At 41.2% G+C, this 19,353-nt stretch overlaps 1 protein-coding gene across 1 annotated transcript in view; it reads left to right on the top strand.

Annotated features, from left to right (window-relative positions):
• Window positions 1-19,353, top strand: part of dock1 (dedicator of cytokinesis 1) — a 443,854-nt gene that overhangs the window by 400,989 nt on the left and 23,512 nt on the right. Inside the window, exon 47 of the mRNA XM_055646705.1 lies at window positions 17,037-17,174. Within this exon, the coding sequence (XP_055502680.1) occupies window positions 17,037-17,174 (138 nt within the window). The remainder of the gene's footprint in view (window positions 1-17,036; window positions 17,175-19,353) is intronic.

The raw sequence follows: 19,353 nt of genomic DNA, 5'->3' as shown, positions 1-19,353 counted from the left end.
CTAATATGGAAAAGTATATGTAAGGGCCTGTCCCATTTGAGCGTCATTTGCTCGTCACGCAGGTACCGTGGGAGGACACCTCGGGGGGTGTTCCTTTCATGTAAAAAATGCAACAAATCCTTTTGCGTCCCCTTTTGCATTCTTGTACCAAAGTTTGTTCATCTGCAGTATGATATTTCCTGCTAGAGTCTATCCCAAACAAGAATTTTCCTCTGGATTGTTTATGCATTTTGAGGGCTGATGTTGCGATGGAGTCAAGAGGATGCAAGTGGCAGTAGACCTCATTCAAAGATTTACCCCACTCACTGTTCACAATCCTAAAAGCAGCATGATTAGCTGCACACCTGTCACTCAGTGTATTTGAATTGTTGTCTATTATTTTTTGCCTGGTGTCTTGGGAATCTGCTTGCTCATTGAAATAAGTGTTAGTTTTACGCAAATTGTCAACAGTATCGCAAATATGTTGCGCATAGTCCTCAGCAGCCCCACCAGCCAATTCATCGACTACTGCAGAAATACATTTGTGGTGGTGAAGTGTTAATATGGGTCTCTTCTTGGGTGGTTGCATCAAAACCCACAGTCAAATCCTTTGTTGCTAGGATCATCTCTACCGTCTGCAACTCAGCAATAGCTCCCAATTCTCGGGCCATAAGTTCAACTGCAGTGCATCGAGGAACATGATCCAGATTAAGTCCACTCCGCTTGTAGAACTGGCTTATCAGGATTGGAATATTTGCTGTGGGAATTTTGTTTACAATACAGTCAACACATGCATCCTTGCTGTTGAGAAGTCTTCTGGTCCACCTTTGATTTGACAATACTGGCAGCCTCCAGAATTTCGATTGTTTCTTTGAGGACAAGATTGTCAAACTCGAGGTGTCTCACACCCTCTTCCCTGTCCTTTAGTTTTTCATGAACTTTTCTGCACTGATGAATTGAAACAGTTTTCCTCTTTTTCTTACTGCCACAAAACTTGAGCAATTGTTTGTGTGCTTTTTTAAGTCTCAAAAACTCTGCCTTGGTTTCAGCAAGCTCTCATGGGTTTTGAGTTCCTCAATTTTTCTGTCCTTTAAATCTATTTGGTTTTGCTTTCTCTTTAAGGCTTGATTAACTACACGTTTAGGAGGTTTCAACTGTGCCCTAAGTTCACTGATCGTTGTGCAATATTTTAGTGCAAGAGCAACCTTGGATGTGGACAGAAAGTTTAGTCTTTTCTTCATTTTCTGTTTCCTTGGTGAAAGACTTAGAAATTCTCTGCTACCTTTTCTTGAAACACTAGATGTCGATGGCATTGGTTCCAGTGAGGCAGCAGCTGGCGTTGCTAGATTCAGTGGAGGATGCAGACTGACTGTCAGCACCCATGTCCTCAGTGTCTTGAAATATGGGCACTTGGCTTTCAGCTGATGTCAAGGATTTAGGATCTTGAGCACCAGGCGGTGGAATGTCATCTAAAGAAATGTGTTGACTGCCTTCTGGAAATTAAGTTTCATCACAGATTTTCATAAATGCTCCAAGTTCCTTGGGGTTGCTGAGTTTTTTAAACTTCAGCAAAGTCCAGTTAACGAGAGTCCTCACCCTTGAGTTAACAGCAACAAACGAATAGCCTTCTGCATCCAACAAAGTGAAATGTGAACTCAGCGATTTCCCAGTTTCTGACAGACTTTTTCCAAACAAGGTATACGTACAAGATGTGTCCATTTTTAAGATCCCTCTTAGACTCGGGCATGTCAGAGAAATACACTTCAAGGTGAACTCTAGTTATGCTTGGCTTGGCTTTTGGGTTGACAATTTTGCATTTCTTCTTCGGAGACATCTGTTTAAAATATAAAGAAAACAAAACACTGAACAGCATTAACCGATACGTTATTATTTGCAGTTTTAGAAAAAAAGGTAGAAATGATAAAGTTAAACGCTAAAACAAATAGTAAATACCCAACAAAAAAATCATATTCATCATTCATCAAATCAATTAAATTCATCTAAATTCAATTACTAGATCTAAACATCTATCCATTTCTTAAGAAAAGGCATTTTTTTTTAAATAGCCTAAGTATCCAAGTAACAAATAACAAACTGATCCCATTCACACAAGAACTCACAATGTAACATGATTTTTAAATCTTACTTTGTCATGAATTTATATGCCAAATTGAATGAATTTAATGTTTAATTCCCATAAATTAATCCAGAAACATCCACTCTCAAGATAATCAAAATAATTATTTTTGCACAATACATCTGACTAACGTAGAAATTAGGTGCAGGAGTAGGCCATTCGGCCCTTCGAGCCTGCACCGCCATTCAATATGATCATGGCTGATCATCCAACTCAGTATCCTGTACCTGCCTTCTCTCCATACCCCCTGATCCCTTTAGCCACAAGGGCCACATCTAACTCCCTCTTAAATATAGCTGTACCGTGGATGTTTAGTATGAAAATATTGATCATTGATAGACAATAACACAAAATATAGATGATTTAGATCTTCTCATGACATGATTGTGCAAAAAAAGAATGAATTTGATTATCTTGAGTGGATGTTTCTGGATTGTGATTGATTGGAATGTTCCCGTTGCCATAAATTTTAAGCCCATATCGGCAGGCAAGACATGGCAGATTCATATGGGTGCCTAAATAACATTTTTCAAATCATAAAATTAAAATGAAGCCACACCAAAAAGCAAGATAACATGTTAAATACACGGCATACCTTTTGCTTTGGCCTGATATGCAATCTGTGATGTTGAAGGCGTTAGAAATCGCGTTTAACTTCAATCCAGCGATGCAATCGTCCAGCAAATTTTTTTTTTTTTTAAACGGGAACGGAAGCGCAAACAATTGTTCTTCATCAGCTAGCAGCCCGAGGAAATCCCTCTCTGACAACAAATACAAACCTGCAATTTAATCCCGCACCCCCCCCAAGCCTCCGGAATTGCACACACAGGCAGTGGCAGATCTGCTGCTCCGCTGACTATATTGCAAGAAGTGCAAGTGAATCACTACTTCACCTGGAAAGACTATTTGTATCCTTAGATGATGGGAGAAGAGGTGAATGGACAACTGTTGCATTGCCTGCAGTTGCAAGTGAAGGCGCCGTAAGAAGTGGGGTGATTGGCGAGTACGATTTAACAAATCATTCTCTCCAATTTCCGCCAACTTCAACAAGATTTCTCAACTGGGCGCACCTTTCTCCTCCCCTTTCAACTTTTTTTTTCAGAAACAGTTCCCTTTGCAACTCCCTCTCTGGATGTAGAGGACATGCCCAACCTGACCTGTTGGGCATGTCTTCCTGTTCTCCATTTTGTAACTCCAACATTCTTTTGTCTAAGTTCCCATTCTCTTTATTTCTCCCATTCACTTATTGACCAGATAACTTTGCGTACAGTTAACCCTAACAGAGACATCCCCCCTCCCTTATAATCACAGCAGTTTAATTCAAAAAGAAATCTCCATAGTCCTAACTAAGGGTGTTTGACCTGAAACATTAGCCAACAGATGCAGCCTGGGCTGCTGAATACTACCAGTAATTTCAGTATCTTTTAATTTTGGATTTCCAGCATTAGGCAGGTTTTGTTTCCTTCAATTTTTATTTTATGAAGAAATAAATAGCTTCAGGTTGAATACTTTCATCAGATTTGCAAAAAAAGGTTTTAAGCATGGATTGTGGCAGGGGGAAGACAGAGATGAAGGAGTAGATATGCATTCTTTTTTTTAAAATCAGAAATAATCAGATGATGAAAGGATTGACATGCAAGCTAAATGGAAAAGATATCAGAACGTGCAGCAAACTCACCTATGGCAGCTAAAAGTATCAGTTGTCACCAATATTTAAGCACCCAGAAAATGAGAGGTGCTGAGTATTTCCACCATACTTGTTGTTTTTGCATAAAATTTCCAGCATCCAAGGATTTTATTTTTTTTTATTTGATTGACAGAAAGAATTTCGATTCCAACCCAACAACTGTTCCAGCCCAGAGAGATCAAAATGTCTCTGAATGGTCCAGAACTGAAACGGTTAAGGCACTTGAATGTGTTTAAAGTGTGAACAGGCAACGCATACAAATGGTAGCAAACTGGAATTGGAAAGACTTAATTTTCTCCACGGAATAGCTGAAACTGAGATGAGACGATCGGTTACTGCTGTGTCAATTAACATTTGCAAAAAGAGCTGGATGATTGCCTCGTTAGGGCTATGATTAACAATATTAAGATAAGCGCAAATAGAGATAATTACATGCTACAAGCAGCACACTGCATTCTAAACTATTAGGACCACAGAAATGCTATGACAAAGCCAAAAATCCTGATGCTGACACCCATTCCCCAAGTTTATTAAACCATTGATAAACCCACTACTGCTCCTTTATTCAGTTTAAGATGGTAACATGTGGCTGCCACTCAGCTAACTACCATTTCTGTACCTCAGCATTCATTGTGACCAACCATTTATTCTACCCCTATCTGCATTTTAAAGAGGGTAATGTTTTTCCTGCCCACATATTAAAATTGCATTTGCCCATACTCAGGTAAAAATCTAGAGTTAACGTCTACAGCTGAAATGTAATTCCCTGTCCATCTACATTCCACTAAATGAAGCAGTTAAAATGAAAAGCAATCTGCTCTCATGGCACTTAAGGTGGAACAGGCAAATGCATTTCCCTTATCACATTGATTTGTTAGCTGCTTACAGAATGCAGGTAAAATCAATACCAAAATCAAACCCTAGTATGTATCTGCTTACCTACAGTCAAACAAATAAGAACATTCACAAAGTAATGAACATTAAGTGCTGGATATTTGAATAAAAAGAGACAGTGCTGGAAATACTGAGTAGGTAAGTTAGGCAGAGACTGGAGAGAGGAACAGAGTTGATGTTTCAGGTTCATGGCTTTCTCATGAAAGGTTATCAACCTGGCTGAGCTGCTACGTATTTCTAGGATTTTCTGTTTTTATTTCAAAAAAGGGAGCTTACATCCTTTGCAAATTGAATTGTACGGTGCATAATGATCTGTATCAGCTACTAAGCATAGAATCATTACTGTTGTAACAGAGATAATGGGATTATCCAGCATTTTTGCACATGCCACCATCTGAATGCAAAAACAATTTCAGGGACAAAATCTATCCTCAAGAACATTGTTCTTACTGAAAAGTATTCAATCTTTTTTAATGCGTGGGTGACTCTCTGACTTTAGGTGCATGTTTTAAAATGTTTATTTTATTCTTGCAGTTGTACAAATCCTTAAAATCTTCTTTCTCTGATTTATATCTCACCTGATCACTACCTTCCCACACATACCCTCAGTTGCACAAGTGAAGGCTAAGGGGCACAGCAGTCCAATTACTACCAATCCGTTTTCCACAAAAATCTGCCAACAAAATGAATTCAGACCTGCAGCAACGTGGCAGATTTTTTTTCTTATTCCTTAAACTGACTCAGCAACTCACTAAATTATAAAAACAAATGTAACATATTTTAGGATTACCTTCATTCCACAGACTGCCATGGTTCAAGGTGATTCATCATTCATCATAGGAAGCGATTGTAGATAAACAGTAAATGCTGAATTTTTAGTTTAGTTTAGGGATGCAGTGCGGAAACAGGCCCTTCGGCCCACTGAGTCAGCGTCAACCAGCGATCCCCGCACACTTACACTATCCTACACATACATGGGACAATTTCACAATTTTTCCAAGCCAATTAATCTAAAAATCTGTACGTCTATGGAGTATGGGAGGAAACAAGATCCCGGAGAAAACCCATGCAGGTCACAGGGAAAACGTACAAACTCCGTACGGACAAGCACCCGTTGTCAGGATCGAACCTGGGTGTCTGGCACTGTAAGGCAGCAACTCTATCGCGACGCTACTTTATTGCCCTGTTCCCCATTGAATCATTTGGCCAACTGAATCCAAAGCCCATAGCTCTGCAAATTAATTTCTTTCAGATACTTTTGATTCTTTCAATTCAATCTGTCTGCAACCCTATCCTTGGTAGTGCATTTCAAATTTTAACCACCTCCTGTGCTTAAAAGAGACATTCTTCATGTTACTTTTGATTATTTTGACAAACATCTTCATTCTTTGTCCCCTATATCTTCTGCCAATGAAGATATGCGTGATGCATCATATGTTGCAGAGGGAAGAAAGGTAATTGCCGAGGTGATGACCATAATCTTACATCTCTGTCTGATCTGTTTGTAATCTACATGATTTTAGATGCCTCCAAAAACTCCCCTTGCAACCATCCCTGTTTCAAAACTCCTGCAGTCTATCCACATAACCAATTGCTGGAATTTTTTTCATTAATCTTTTTTAGTCAATCTGATTTTCTCATGACATTTCACTTGAAGGCTTTGTGGCCAAGTTTGCAGATCTTCTTCTTCTTCTAGTGTTTGAGGCAGCAGAAGTCTGCAGCAGGGTGATGACATCCGGTTCGACATCCGTAGGTGCCCGCCCTAAAAAGGGCGCATTCTCCGGGTTGGTGCCAAGCTGCGGCGCTGCTGCTGTCTCGGTTATCGTTCGCCTGACTGAGGTCAGTTGACAGGGCTCACCACAGATAGGTGGAGGAACAGGTAGTGTAGAGAAAGCCAGGACTCTGCAGAAGCAAGAAGTTATAAAAGGTCATACAGAGGTAATAAAAAATTCTACAAGAAGTAATATTTACCATAGTGACCCCTGGGGTCTCCACTGTATCATTTTCTCCAGTCTGAAAAACAACCTTTCACTGTTTCTTTCTGTGCTTTTGATTTCTATCCATGCTGCAGCACTTACTTTTTTACCATGATCATTGATCTTGACATTAATAGCCCTGTCCCACGGTGTGAGTTCATTCCAAGAGCTCTCCCGAGTTTAAAAAAAATCAAACTCGTGGTAAGCACGGAGAATGAACGTAGCGGGTACGTCGGAGCTCGGGGAAGTCTCTTAGCGCTAACGGCAGGTACTCGGGAAAACTCGCTAAAGGCAGGTAAGCACGGAAAGACTCGTGAAGATTTTTCAACATGATGAAAAATGTCCACGAGAGCCCCGAGTACCGACGAGTGGCCATTACCGTAAATCTCCGAGTTCGAATCAGGGCAAACTTGGGAGAACTCTTGGAATGAACTCGTACCGTGGGACAGGGCTTTAAGCCTATTATATGGCACCTTGTAAAATGTTTTTTGGAAATCTATGTATATTGCCTCAACTACATTTACCTCACAAACTGTAGACTTTACCTTAGATTTTAGAGATACGGCGTGTAGACATGCTCTTTGGCCCACCGAGTTCACACTGACCAGCGATCACCCTCATGCACTAGCACTATCCTACACACTGGAGACAATTTAACTAAAGCTAATTAACCTACAAATCTGTACGTCTGTGGAGTGTGGGAGGAAACCAACACGGTCACAGAGAGAACTTAGAAACTTTGTACAAGCAGCACCCATAGTCAGGATTGAACACAGGTCTCTGGCGCTGTAACTCTAACGCTGCACGACTGCGCCGCCCAAAAAAACATGACCCGCAGAAAACTTTTTTATATAGTTAACACTATTCATCTTTAAAGGGTCGTTGCTGGTTTCTCTCAACAGTTTACATCTGTCCAACGCAATAATTATGTCCTTGATTAACGTTTCTAAAACTTCACCATCGTCGAGGTTATCATGACTGGTGTGTAGTTCATTGATTTATCCTTTCACCCTATTTTAATGAGGGAGCAAATTTATTTAAAGTCCCCAGCACCACTTCAGAATTTGCAGAGGTTTGTAACCTCTGCAATTATCTTTCTTCTCTCAGCAACCTACGATGTATCACACATGGACCAATTAGGTCATTCACTTTACATGCACAAGCCTATTTAGCTCCTTTATTTATTTTGAAAAAATCGAGACTCCCAGCAAAAGGTGTAGCTGAGAGTCCAGCTACATGTTTTGCTGAGTCAAGCTACAGCCTTTTGTGAAGGATGATGTGAAACAATTGTTTTGAATCTCACTCAGCATGCTCTCTGTTTTCATGAGTATATTTTGTTTGGTCTGATTTAACAACTCTTTTTCCTTTTAATATGCATATTGATTTTGGGATTTTCTGTTATTTTGCTGCTAGTCCAATCTTTTCTCAAGATCATTCTTTGCTTCCCTTGTTCCCCTTTTCTCTTTGCCTTTGAATATTCTGTAATAAGCTTAATTTGCACTTGTATTGAGCATTTGTTCTTTGTCCCCTCTTTTCTATTTTACTCTCTATTTTTCATTAGTCATCCAGGGAGGCCAGGCTGTAATTTAGCTTCCCTTTTCCTTCATGGGAATGTATCGACTTTACCTGGATGAGCCACATCCTTTGATCAAATTTTACAAATCTTAATTCAGGAATAAATACTGGCAGCCAATGTAATTTCGAAAGGGCTAGAGAGTGGTGGTGCAGACTTTGAACCGTGCCAAAACTTTTTGGAAGAGTTATCGTGTGCAGACTGGGGAAATTGAAGAAAGAGCAAAGGAAGGGAAATAGCCAGGCCCAATGGTGACAGCAGCTTGAAATGAGTGTCTTGGATTTAATTTCCAAAACTCCACTGCAAACCATCCATTTCCTATTTTAAAATCTTGGTGTCAACTAACAAGGTAAATAGGTTTAGCACAAATATTACAATTTATGAGTGTGTCAGAAATAACCACCACTTTAAATATGACATTGTACAGCTGAATATACTTGGCCTGGGAAATCAGTTATCTAGCGGTTATTGGGAATGATTTCAGTTTGCTCCTATATCCAATTCACCTTTGTCTCAGTAATCATGCATTCCTATATCCAATTCACCCTCAGTAATCATGCATTCTCCTGGCCTTTCTGATCTCCCAATTCTTCTGAAAACAAATGATGGATGTGAAACAAGCAATTTGAGAGTATGTAGGTCAAGACAAGGTCGAGAGGCAGTCTAGTTGTTGCCAGCACGCATGTGATGATGTATGTTGGCAGGTGAGATTAGCAAGATTTCAGCGGACAAATATAAATAGTTGATTCTGAGGATATGCTACATGATGACATTGATGCTGATAAAATGGGCGGAGCAAAGGCAGATTAATATTTATACTTCATTGGTGTAAGGTGATGCCCTTTAGGAGGGTGAATAAAGGATGGACATACATTATGAATGTGGGGCCTAAAGTAGTATAATGGGCCTGTCCCACTTAGGTGACATTTTAGGCGACTGCAGGAGACTATGCAGTCGCCACATGTTCACGGGTGGTTGCCGGGGAGTCACCGTCATGGTGGCGAGGAGTTCCTGCATTCTGGGGACCGGTCGCGGACTCATTATGGTCGTCGCAAATTTTTCAACATGTTGAAAAATTAGCGGTGATTAGAATGAAGCCGCCATGGAGAGTAGCGAGAATTCTCTTGCCGTAGGTGGGTCGCCAGGTGGGCCTAGTGGGTTGCCAGGAGGTCGAAGGTTCTCGTAGGTTGTAGCCGGTGCTGACCGGTGAATATCATTGGCTCATTGGGGGAAAAAAAGATAAGCAGTGGTTTTCAGAACCAAGGATAACCAATTGTGTGTGTGTGTGTGTGTTTTTTTGTTTGTTTCTCTCTCTGACAGTCGCCGTTCAAGTTGCCGGTTTTTCTGGCGACTGCCGGCAACTTGACAGTCGCCGGCAGTCCGCTGAAAAATCGCCCAAGTCGGACAGGCCCTTAAAGGAACAGAGGGATCACAACATACAAGTCCAAGAATCCATGAAGATGCCAGCACAGATAGGCACATGAGATACTCTCCTTTATTAACCGTGCAGAACTACACTGCATGGAAAAAGGCCCTTTCGTCCAACTCAGCCTTTCCAACAATGTTATGATTGCGCCTACCTGTACAACCTCTAACAGGTCTATCCATGTACGCACCACCCTCAGATTTTTAATGGTGCGATTCACCAACCTGAGTAAAAGGTTGCCTCTCAGATCCCTTTTAAATTCTTCCCCTCTCACTTTAAATCTATGCTCTCTAGTTTCAGACTCTCCTCGCTGGGGGAAATAAACTGTGGCTATCCCTTATTACTTTATATACCTTTATATGGTCACCCCTCTGCTTCTATAATCCAGGGAAAGGACACAGCCTATCCAGCCTCTCATAGCTCAAACCCTCCAAACCCAATGCCATCCTCGTAGAATGTGTTGGAAAGAACTGCAAATGCTGGTTTAAATCGAAAGTAGACACAAAATACTGGAGTAACTCAGCGAGACGGGCGGTATCTCTGGAGAGAAGGAAGGAATGGGTGACGTTTCGGGTCGAGACCCTCCTTCAGTTTGAAACAACACCCAATCCTTCTCTCCAGCGATACTGCCCGTCCCGCTGAGTTACTCCAGCATTTTGTGTCGACATCCTTATAGATCCTTTTTCACCCTGTCCAGTAAGAGCAGGAAGGTTATGGTATAACTTTATAAAAGACTACTAAGGCACAGCTGAAATATTGTACACAGTTCAAGTCAAGTCAAGTCAAGTCAAGTTTATTTGTCACATACACATACGAGATGTGCAGTGAAATGAAAGTGGCAATGCTCGCGGAACAACAAAACAACCAAACATATTATAAACACAATCATAACACACATATTATTTTACATAACAAATAATAGAAGGAAAAACGTTCTGTACAGTTAGTCCCTGGTGAGAAAGGCGTTTACAGTCCGAATTGCCTCTGGGAAGAAACTCCTTCTCAACCTCTCCGTTCTCACTGCGTGGCAACGGAGGCGTTTGCCTGACCGTAGCGGCTGGAACAGTCCCTTGCAGGGGTGGAAGAGGTCTCTCATGATTTTGTTTGCTCTGGAGTTGCACCTCCTGTTGTATAGTTCCTGCAGGGGGGGTGAGTGAAGTTCCCATAGTGCGTTCGGCCGAACGCACTACTCTCTGCAGAGCCTTCTTGTCCTTGGCAGAGCAATTCCCGAACCAGATGGTAATGTTCCCGGACAAGATGCTTTCCACCACCGCTGCGTAGAAGCACTGGAGGATCCTCGGAAACACTCTGAATTTCCTCAATTGCCTGAGGTGGTAAAGGCGCTGCCTTGCCTTACTCACCAGTGCTGAGGCGTGTGATGACCATGTCATATCCTCAGAGATGTGGACTCCCAGATATTTAAAACAGTTCACCCTATCCACAGGATCCCCATTTATACTCAGTGGAGTGTACGTCCTCGGATGATGTGCCCTCCTAAAGTCCATGATCAGCTCCTTCGTTTTTTTGATGTTCAAGAGGAGGCTGTTCTCCTGGCACCAGAGTGCTAGACCAGCCACCTCCTCCCGGTAGGCCTTCTCGTCATCAAAAAAAAAAAAAAAAAAAAAAATGGCGCGGCCCTGTCCAGTCGCCGTTGTGGCAGCTCCGCGAAAATTGTGTGTGTTTTTAACTTTTATGTTCCTTTTTAACTTATTTCTAAGTTCTAACTCCCTAGTACTAACAAAGTATGACAGGGAAACCCTCTTAAATCTAAACTCCAGGGCAAACGGAGACTTTTTAAACTCTTTACTCACTGATCCAGCATGGCCAGCAGTTCTGGTATCACAGTATAGAAAAGATGTGACTGCACTGGAAAGAGTGAGAGAAGATTCAATAGGGTATTGCCTGTTTGGAGTGTTTCAATTATGAGGAGAGACTGGAGAGGATGGCCTACATTCCTTAGGGCAGAAGAAGCAGAGGGGTTCCTGATAAAGTCACACAAAATCATGAAGGGCATAAGCAGGGTAGATTGTAGGAATATTTTCCCCACAGCAGAGTTATCTGAAACTGGATGACATAGTTGTAGGAGGGTGGGTAAGAGGTCTGAAGGACCTCCTCAGAGGAATTTCTTCACTTAGAGGATGGTGGAATCTGGACCCCACTTGAATGAGTGGTGGAGATAGGTACTCATGTCATTTAAGGAATGTCTAGACAATAACTTGAATCGCCAAGGCATAGATGACTACAGACTAGGTGCTAGTATACGGGATCATGATAGACAAATAGTCAATGGTGAGCAAGGAAATAGTGAGCCGGAGGGCCTGTTTCGGAGCTGTACAAGACTCAATGGCCACAATTTTTAATTATTTTGCCAAGAAGCATTTGAACAAAGAGAAATTGTATTCCAAGGGATATTCTAGATGCAGTCTGAGAGGTAATACTGTGATCGAGTAAGGAAATTCAGATGAAATGTAGAGTATTCGAATGGAATGAGGATATCACACCTGCGGTCTTCCTTCAGCTGCTTTTCTTCCATGACTTTAATCTCCATATCAGTTCCCCTTGTCTTCTCTGTTCCAAATTCACTGATTTTAGTTTGCTATAAAGAACACTTTTATCCATATCCACGTTGTCATCTCTGCCTTGCCAGGGTAGGATGAACAAACAGAACATCTTAGTATTAAAAAAAATAATGTTCCTTTTGACAGCTTCCTGATGGCATAATTGCTGCATATTTGATTTCTAATGCTACATTAATTCAGTAAATATGCCTGCTTCATGCAGATGTGCTGGAAATTTGCGTTGTGATTTCTGGTATATAACTTATCCCCACTGGTCTGCCTTTTTCAATGACACCATTAAGGACTAGCAAGAGCAGAAGTGAACCTCAATGTATATATACTGATGTGTGATGAAAGACGAAGTATTCTTTGTCACAACTTTAGCTGGTGTTTGGAAATATGACATATTAGTGTGGAGCAACTTTGTACCAAAGTCAAAGTTATATGTTAAAAATTGGATGGCAGTTATTTTCTGCAATGCCATTTAAAAATTGATTTAACCCAGTAAGTCATATCAGTGATCATTGTTGAGTAAAATCGCATCAAATTCACAGTATTTGTATTCATGCATAAATTCATGTAGCACACAGATAAATTACCAGACAAGTTAAACGGAGACCTGGACTAAACTCAAATCCCAACACAGCAGTGTGGAATTTAAATTCAGTTAATAATCGATAATTTGAGCAAGGAAAGAAAGCCAACAAGTCTGAGTAACGATGACCATGAAAAATTACCGGATTATCATAAAAAACTAATCTGATTCACTAATAACTTTCAGCAGAGTATGTGTAGAGTACTTTAGGTATGTGAAGAGGAAAAAATTAGTTAAGACCAAAGTTGGATCTTTGAAGACCGAAAAAAGTGAATTTATTTGGGGAACAAGGAAATAGCAGATGAGTTGAACAGGTACTTTGGATCCGTCTTCACTAAGGAGGACACAAACAATCTTCCTGATACAGTGGCCAGAGGATCTGGGGTGATGGAGGAACTGCAGGAAATCCACATTAGGCAGGAAATGGGTAGACTGATGTTGGGGGAGTCTAGAACCAAGGACCACAGTATAAGAATAAAGAGTAAGCCATTTAGAACGGAGACGAGGAAACACTTTTTCTCACAGAGTGTAGTGAGTCTGGAATTCTCTGCCTCAGAGGGCGGTGGAGGCAGGTTCTCTGGATGCTTTCAAGAGAGAGCTGGATAGGGCTCTTGAAGATAGTGGAGTCAGGGGATATGGGGAGAAGGCAGGAATGGGGTACTGATTGGGGATGATCAGCCATGATCATATTGAATGGTGGTGCTGGCTCGAAGGGCCGAATGGCCTACGCCTGCACCTATTGTCTATAGTCAGAATAAACTGACCTGTGACTCCAGACACATCCCAATGTTTGTCTCTGAAATGCTCCCTGTAATGGTCTAGCTAGCCACGGAATTGTACCAAATACCATTACATTTAAACAGTGAAAGAATAAAATTAGTTGGCCTAACAGGCATTGACCTAGGCACTGAATTCAAGTACTGTAGGCTAAAGGACCGTTCAAAATCCCCCTCACAAACAGCTAAGCAGTTGTGTCTAAATTGGGAACATTGTCGCACAGACTAGCGAAGTGTCGGCCTGAGATAATCATACTTTAGAGAAGCTACTGCACTGTCTGGTTGAAGCAACTTCTGTTGTGGCTCACAATCTTTGTGGAGCCAAATTCTTGACTTTACACTGACAACACCTTTCATCATGTGCGAATGTGTTAAATGGGAAACGTGTAGCAAGGAACTGCAGATGCTGGTTTACTTTGAAGATTGACACAAAATGCTGGAGTAAATCAGTGGGACAGGCAGCATCTCTGGAGAGAAAAGATGGGTGACGTTTCGGGTCAAGTCTGAAGAGTCTCGACCCAAAACGTCACCCATTCCTTCTCTCCAGAAATGCTGCCTGTCCCGCTAAGTTACTCCAGCATGTTGTGTTAAATGGGATGGTCTAGTGATAGATTTGGTAGTTCAGAACTAGGCATCCATCAGCTACTTTAGACCATCAGTAATAGCATCATGATTTCTACCATATATGAAACTTCGTAGCTCAACATATTCCTCACTCTACTAATATCAAGCTGGGAGATGAATGGGAAGTGCAGAGGGGTTGTCAGAAGCAGCACCAGGCATACTGTATTTAAATATATGAGGTGCCTGCCCAGTTAAGCTGCAACGCTGGAGTACTAATGTGCTAAATAATAAATGGTCACCAATGGTGAAATAAATATTCTCATTGTCAGTGCCACATTTTCTGGAACCTCACATAATTCCTACATTTTTAGTGTATCTACTTCATGGCACAGCTGGTAGAGCTGCTGCCTCAGAGCACCAGAGACCCATGTTCATTCATGACTGAGTGGGTTTCCTCTGGGTGCTCTGGTTTCTTCCCCCATCCCCATCACAAAGACGTGGATTTGTGGTTTATGTAAATTCACCCTGTGTGTTGGGAGTGGATAGAAAGTAGGATAAAGCCAGTGTTTAGAAAGTGTGATAAAATAGAACTAATGTGAACAGGTGATCAATGGTCGGCGTAAACTCAGTGGACCAATGAGTCTGTACATGTTGTATCATCAAAATTCAAATGTTTAATGGCCAGGACAATCTTTCTCTATATCCCATGGCAGCCGTTATGTATGTATGTGTGTACAGACTACTATATTTACATATCTGTTGTGCTGCTGCAAGTAATGGGGCTGCTCCACTGTAAGAGCTAATTCAAGAACTCTCACGAGTTTAAAAAAAAAATCAAACTCGTGGACGAACGTAGAATGTACGTAGCGGGTACGTCTCGTAGTGGCTCGTAACACTAACGGCAGGTACTCGGGAAACGAGGTAAGCTCGGGAAGACTCGTGAAGATTTTTCAACATGTTGAAAAATGTCCACAAGAGCCCCGAGTACCTACGAGCGGCTATTACCGTAATTCTACAACTTCGAATCAGAGGTAATTCGGGAGAACTCTTGAATTAGCTCGTACAGTGGGACAGCCCCATAAGAATTTCATTGTTCCGTTTTGTGTCATATGACAATAAACCATTCTTGACTCTTACGAACTAGCTGCCAAGGAGAATGTGCCCTTAAGAGCTGACCGATGTATAGAATGCCATGAGACTGAATAGACCCACCAGGACCCATGCTAGTTGCTACATTAGGAAATATTTGCTGCAAAGGATGTTATCGTGTTCTGCGCATTTGTGGAAGCTAATTTCAAAAAACTCAACCAAATTTGTGAGACACAATCTCCCATGCATAGAACTATGCTGACTATCCCATATCTTTCCAAATCCAGGTATATCTTATCCCTCAGAATCCTCTCCATATCTAGTTCTCATGTTTCTTTCTGCAGCCCAGCTTAAGGAGAGGCACAAAAACAGCCACCCGCCATCCTTTCGACATCTCACCTCTATCTAACAATGATTCATATGCCCTGCAATTTCTTCTCCAGCTTCCCAGTGTTCCTCTCTATACCCGATGAGGCTCAGGAATTGGATCTACCTTCATACAGTTTAATATATCCAGCCCTTCCTTGACTGTAATACAGATTGTCACCATTAACTCACCCGAGTTCCCTAGTCTTCGCGTCTTACTTCACGTTAAAACAGAGGAGATATGTTCATTGAGGACCTTGCCTATTTCCTAATGCTCCACACATGGATGACCACTTAGATTTCTGAGGAGCCACATTCTCTCTTTGGTTACCTATTTTTCCTTAATGTAATAAAATCTCTCTATTCTCCTTAATCTTATCTACCAGAGCTATTTTATGCCCCCTATTTGCCTTCCTGATTCCCTTTTTAAGTATGCTCCTCAATCCCTTATGTACCTCCAGGAATACACTTGATACTAGCTGCCTATACCTGACTAATGGTTCTACTTTCCTGACCATGGTCTCAATTTCCTTTGTCACCCTGGATTCCATACTCCTATCTGCCTTGCCCTTCACTCTAACAGGAACATGCACTATCGGACATTTAAAAGCATCCCACTTTCCAGACATCCCATTGCCTGTCAACAAACTTCTCCAATCAACTTTTGAAAGTTCCTGAATAAAACAATCAAAGTTGGCCTTGCCCCAATTTAGACATTAACTCGTAGACCGGCCCTCTCCTTATCCATAACTATTTAAAAGCTAATGGAACTGATTGCTGGTCTCAAAGCTGCCTACTGACTTAGTCCTGCCCGATTTCAAAAGAGTAGGACAAGCTTTTCCCTTTGTCTTGTAAGTCCTTCTACATATTGCCTGAGGAAGGAGATTGGACTTTATTGCCTTCCATCAGTGAGGAATGTGGGGGATCCGCTGTGGTGGATGTTTATGCTAATTTGTCTTGTTGCTTTTTTTTTAGTATGGCGGTATGGTAATTCAAATTTCACTGTACCTTAATTGGTACATGAGACAATAAACTGACCTTGAAACTGTCTTGAAAGCACAACAAATTCCACTTCATCTAAGTCTGTGGCACGAGGTCAACCCAATCTTTATTGGGAAAGGAAAAATCCATTACCATATTTAAATCCATCTATGATAACCCTATTAGTCTTGCAGCCATGTGTCAGGATGTGCCACTAATTCCCGTTGACTACTTGGGGCCTATAGTAAAAACCTATCAACGTGATCATCCTTTCTTCTATTTCCCCGCTCCACTATATAGCCTCACTGGACGATTCTTTGGTAATGCCATTTTGGACTACTGTCGTGATTTTCCCCTTAATCAACAAAACAACTTCTCTTCTTCATTTGTGTGAATCGCTGATATGGAACATTGCTCTTCTTGTTCATTTTCTAGATCCCATTCTTGAATGAGGGAGTCCGAATTCATGGTGAGAAGGTAACCGAGGCATTGCGGCCTTTCCATGAGAGGATGGAATCCTGTTTCAAACAGTTGAAAGAAAAAGTGGAAAAGCAGTATGGAGTCAGAACTTTGGTAAAAATCTTCTGTTATTGAACCTCTTTTCACTACTTGTTCTCAATAGAGAAAACAGAATCGTAATGGTTTATTGTCCCATATCAAATATTTTCATAGTTGTGAGGAATTTGTTATATTCACTCCAGGAACCTTTATGCATGTCAGAGTAAATGTTGGTGACACAAGTCTTGATACTTAATGTCAGCCTAAGGAATAACATAACGTATCAATTTGCTCAGTGACTCACTTTTGTGGGAAAATAGATAATTTTTCAAAATGTCGCTAGAATGAGGCTGATGCTGTGGAATTCATTGTGTGCAGCTTCATTGCCACATACTTATATTAACGTATTAAGAGGGAAATGTACCTTATCATTGATGTTCAACTAAACTTTGTTGGACAGCAAAATAAATGCTTTTTTTTGGCAACATTTTATTCTTAGTGTGCTTAAGAAAATAACATGTGGCTGCTATTCTAATTGAGAATAGCATGGGATGTAGCAAAGTAGGTGGGAGTGCAAAAAGACATTAGGCCTGCTTGGTTGTCAAAAGCTGCTATCGATCACAAATCAAAAACTCACACAACTAATAATCTGAAGAAGGGTCTCGACCTGAAGCGTCACCTATTCCTTTGCTCCATAGATGCTGCCTCACCTGCTGAGTTTCTCCAGCATTTTTGTCTACCTTTGATTTTTCCAGCCGATTGTTCTTTCTGGTTTTAAACAACTAATAATTCAAACATTGGACTTAGTTTTGTTTGCTTGACCAAGCCATAATCAGCCTATTTCTAAAACAAAGCTATTGTAATTGCTTTTTGTCAAACCAGAACCCATTTTTTCTATCATAGCTGCAAGAAATAGAGGAAATGAAGTTCAACCAGAAGTGGAAAACAGAAAAAAAAAGGGCAAGAAACAAATGCCATAAAGTTAGAAAAAGCTAAGAATACTAATTAAGAATACTTTAATAACACTAAAATAATATTAAAAAGACGTCTAAGGGCGTTGTGCCTTAAATGTGGAACCTTCACAATGAAGTTGATAAATGAATAGTGAAAAATATGTATTGTGATGGCGCCCAGTCCCTTGGATGCCGCTCTGATCCCTTTAACTGGCCAAAAAAAACAGAAGAAGCCACTCCCCAGCATCAGTGGTAACTGCTGGGTCCAATTAGCTAATATTGGATGGCCATTTTAACCTTCAGCCTACTCCATATAAAAGTCAGGCATTCTAGCCAGAAGGGTAGAGGTGGAAGTTAAAGTGAGACCCCTCTCTGCTAGCTGTGTGCTCCCCCAAAAGATTCGAGGAAGACTGAGCCACTGGGACAAAGCTGGGACCACCAGCGCCACTGTGTGGTCAAGACTAGGTAGCCAGGAAGAAACCCTAGACACCCAGCGCCTCTACTGAGGCTAAGACTGAGATGCTGGAACCTCTTCCTGCCCACAGACAATGAGGGACTGTGCCCACACACACAGAAGCAAAGGCTGGCTAGTGAGGGTTATCCATAGATTCCCACACAGTATTGATGATAGTGATGAATTTAAATAGAAACGTGGAGATTACTGCAAGAAGGCTACAATTGTGATCACGCGTGTCTTGAATTTACATATAGATTGATCAAATCAAATTTACAATACTGTAAAGGAGCAATTCCGAGTGTTCCATTGAGAGCAAAAATGTTTTAAAACTTTCTGTTGAGCAGGCCATCCTACATGGGGATCTTGTAACAAGAAAGGAATAATTGAACATCTTTGGTGTATGGTGTTTGAGAACAACATCAATAATATTGGATAATTCTCATTAAGGTGCTCAGTTAAGTAGTAAAATCAGAAACCAGGACCCTGAATCTCCACAAAGGATTGGTATTGTTTCATTATCGTCACGTGTGCCGGGATACAGTGAAAGCCTTTATTTGTGGACCAGAGTGCAGAATTTAGGCAGTCCCGATCTTCCAACCTGCCTTTATTTCAAATACTGGACTCTTTCTCTGTAACAAATCCAATGTTCTAATGCTACAATGCTGAAACAGTTACAGAGAAGCAGTCCAGTGTCTGCAATAAAGGCCGGTTGGAAGATTGAGTTCAGTAGTCTGTTAACAGAGGGGAAGTCGCTGTTCCTAAATCTGGTGGTATGGGCTTTCAAGCTTTTGTATCTTATGTCCTATGGGAGAGGGAGAAGAGGGAATGACCATGTAACAGTGCG

This window comes from Leucoraja erinacea, chromosome 15 (genome assembly GCF_028641065.1).
Source record: "Leucoraja erinacea ecotype New England chromosome 15, Leri_hhj_1, whole genome shotgun sequence".
NCBI classification, from domain to species: domain Eukaryota; kingdom Metazoa; phylum Chordata; class Chondrichthyes; order Rajiformes; family Rajidae; genus Leucoraja; species Leucoraja erinaceus.
The sequence above is the reverse complement of the archived record's forward strand: the minus strand, read 5'-3'. Positions and strand labels throughout refer to the sequence as shown.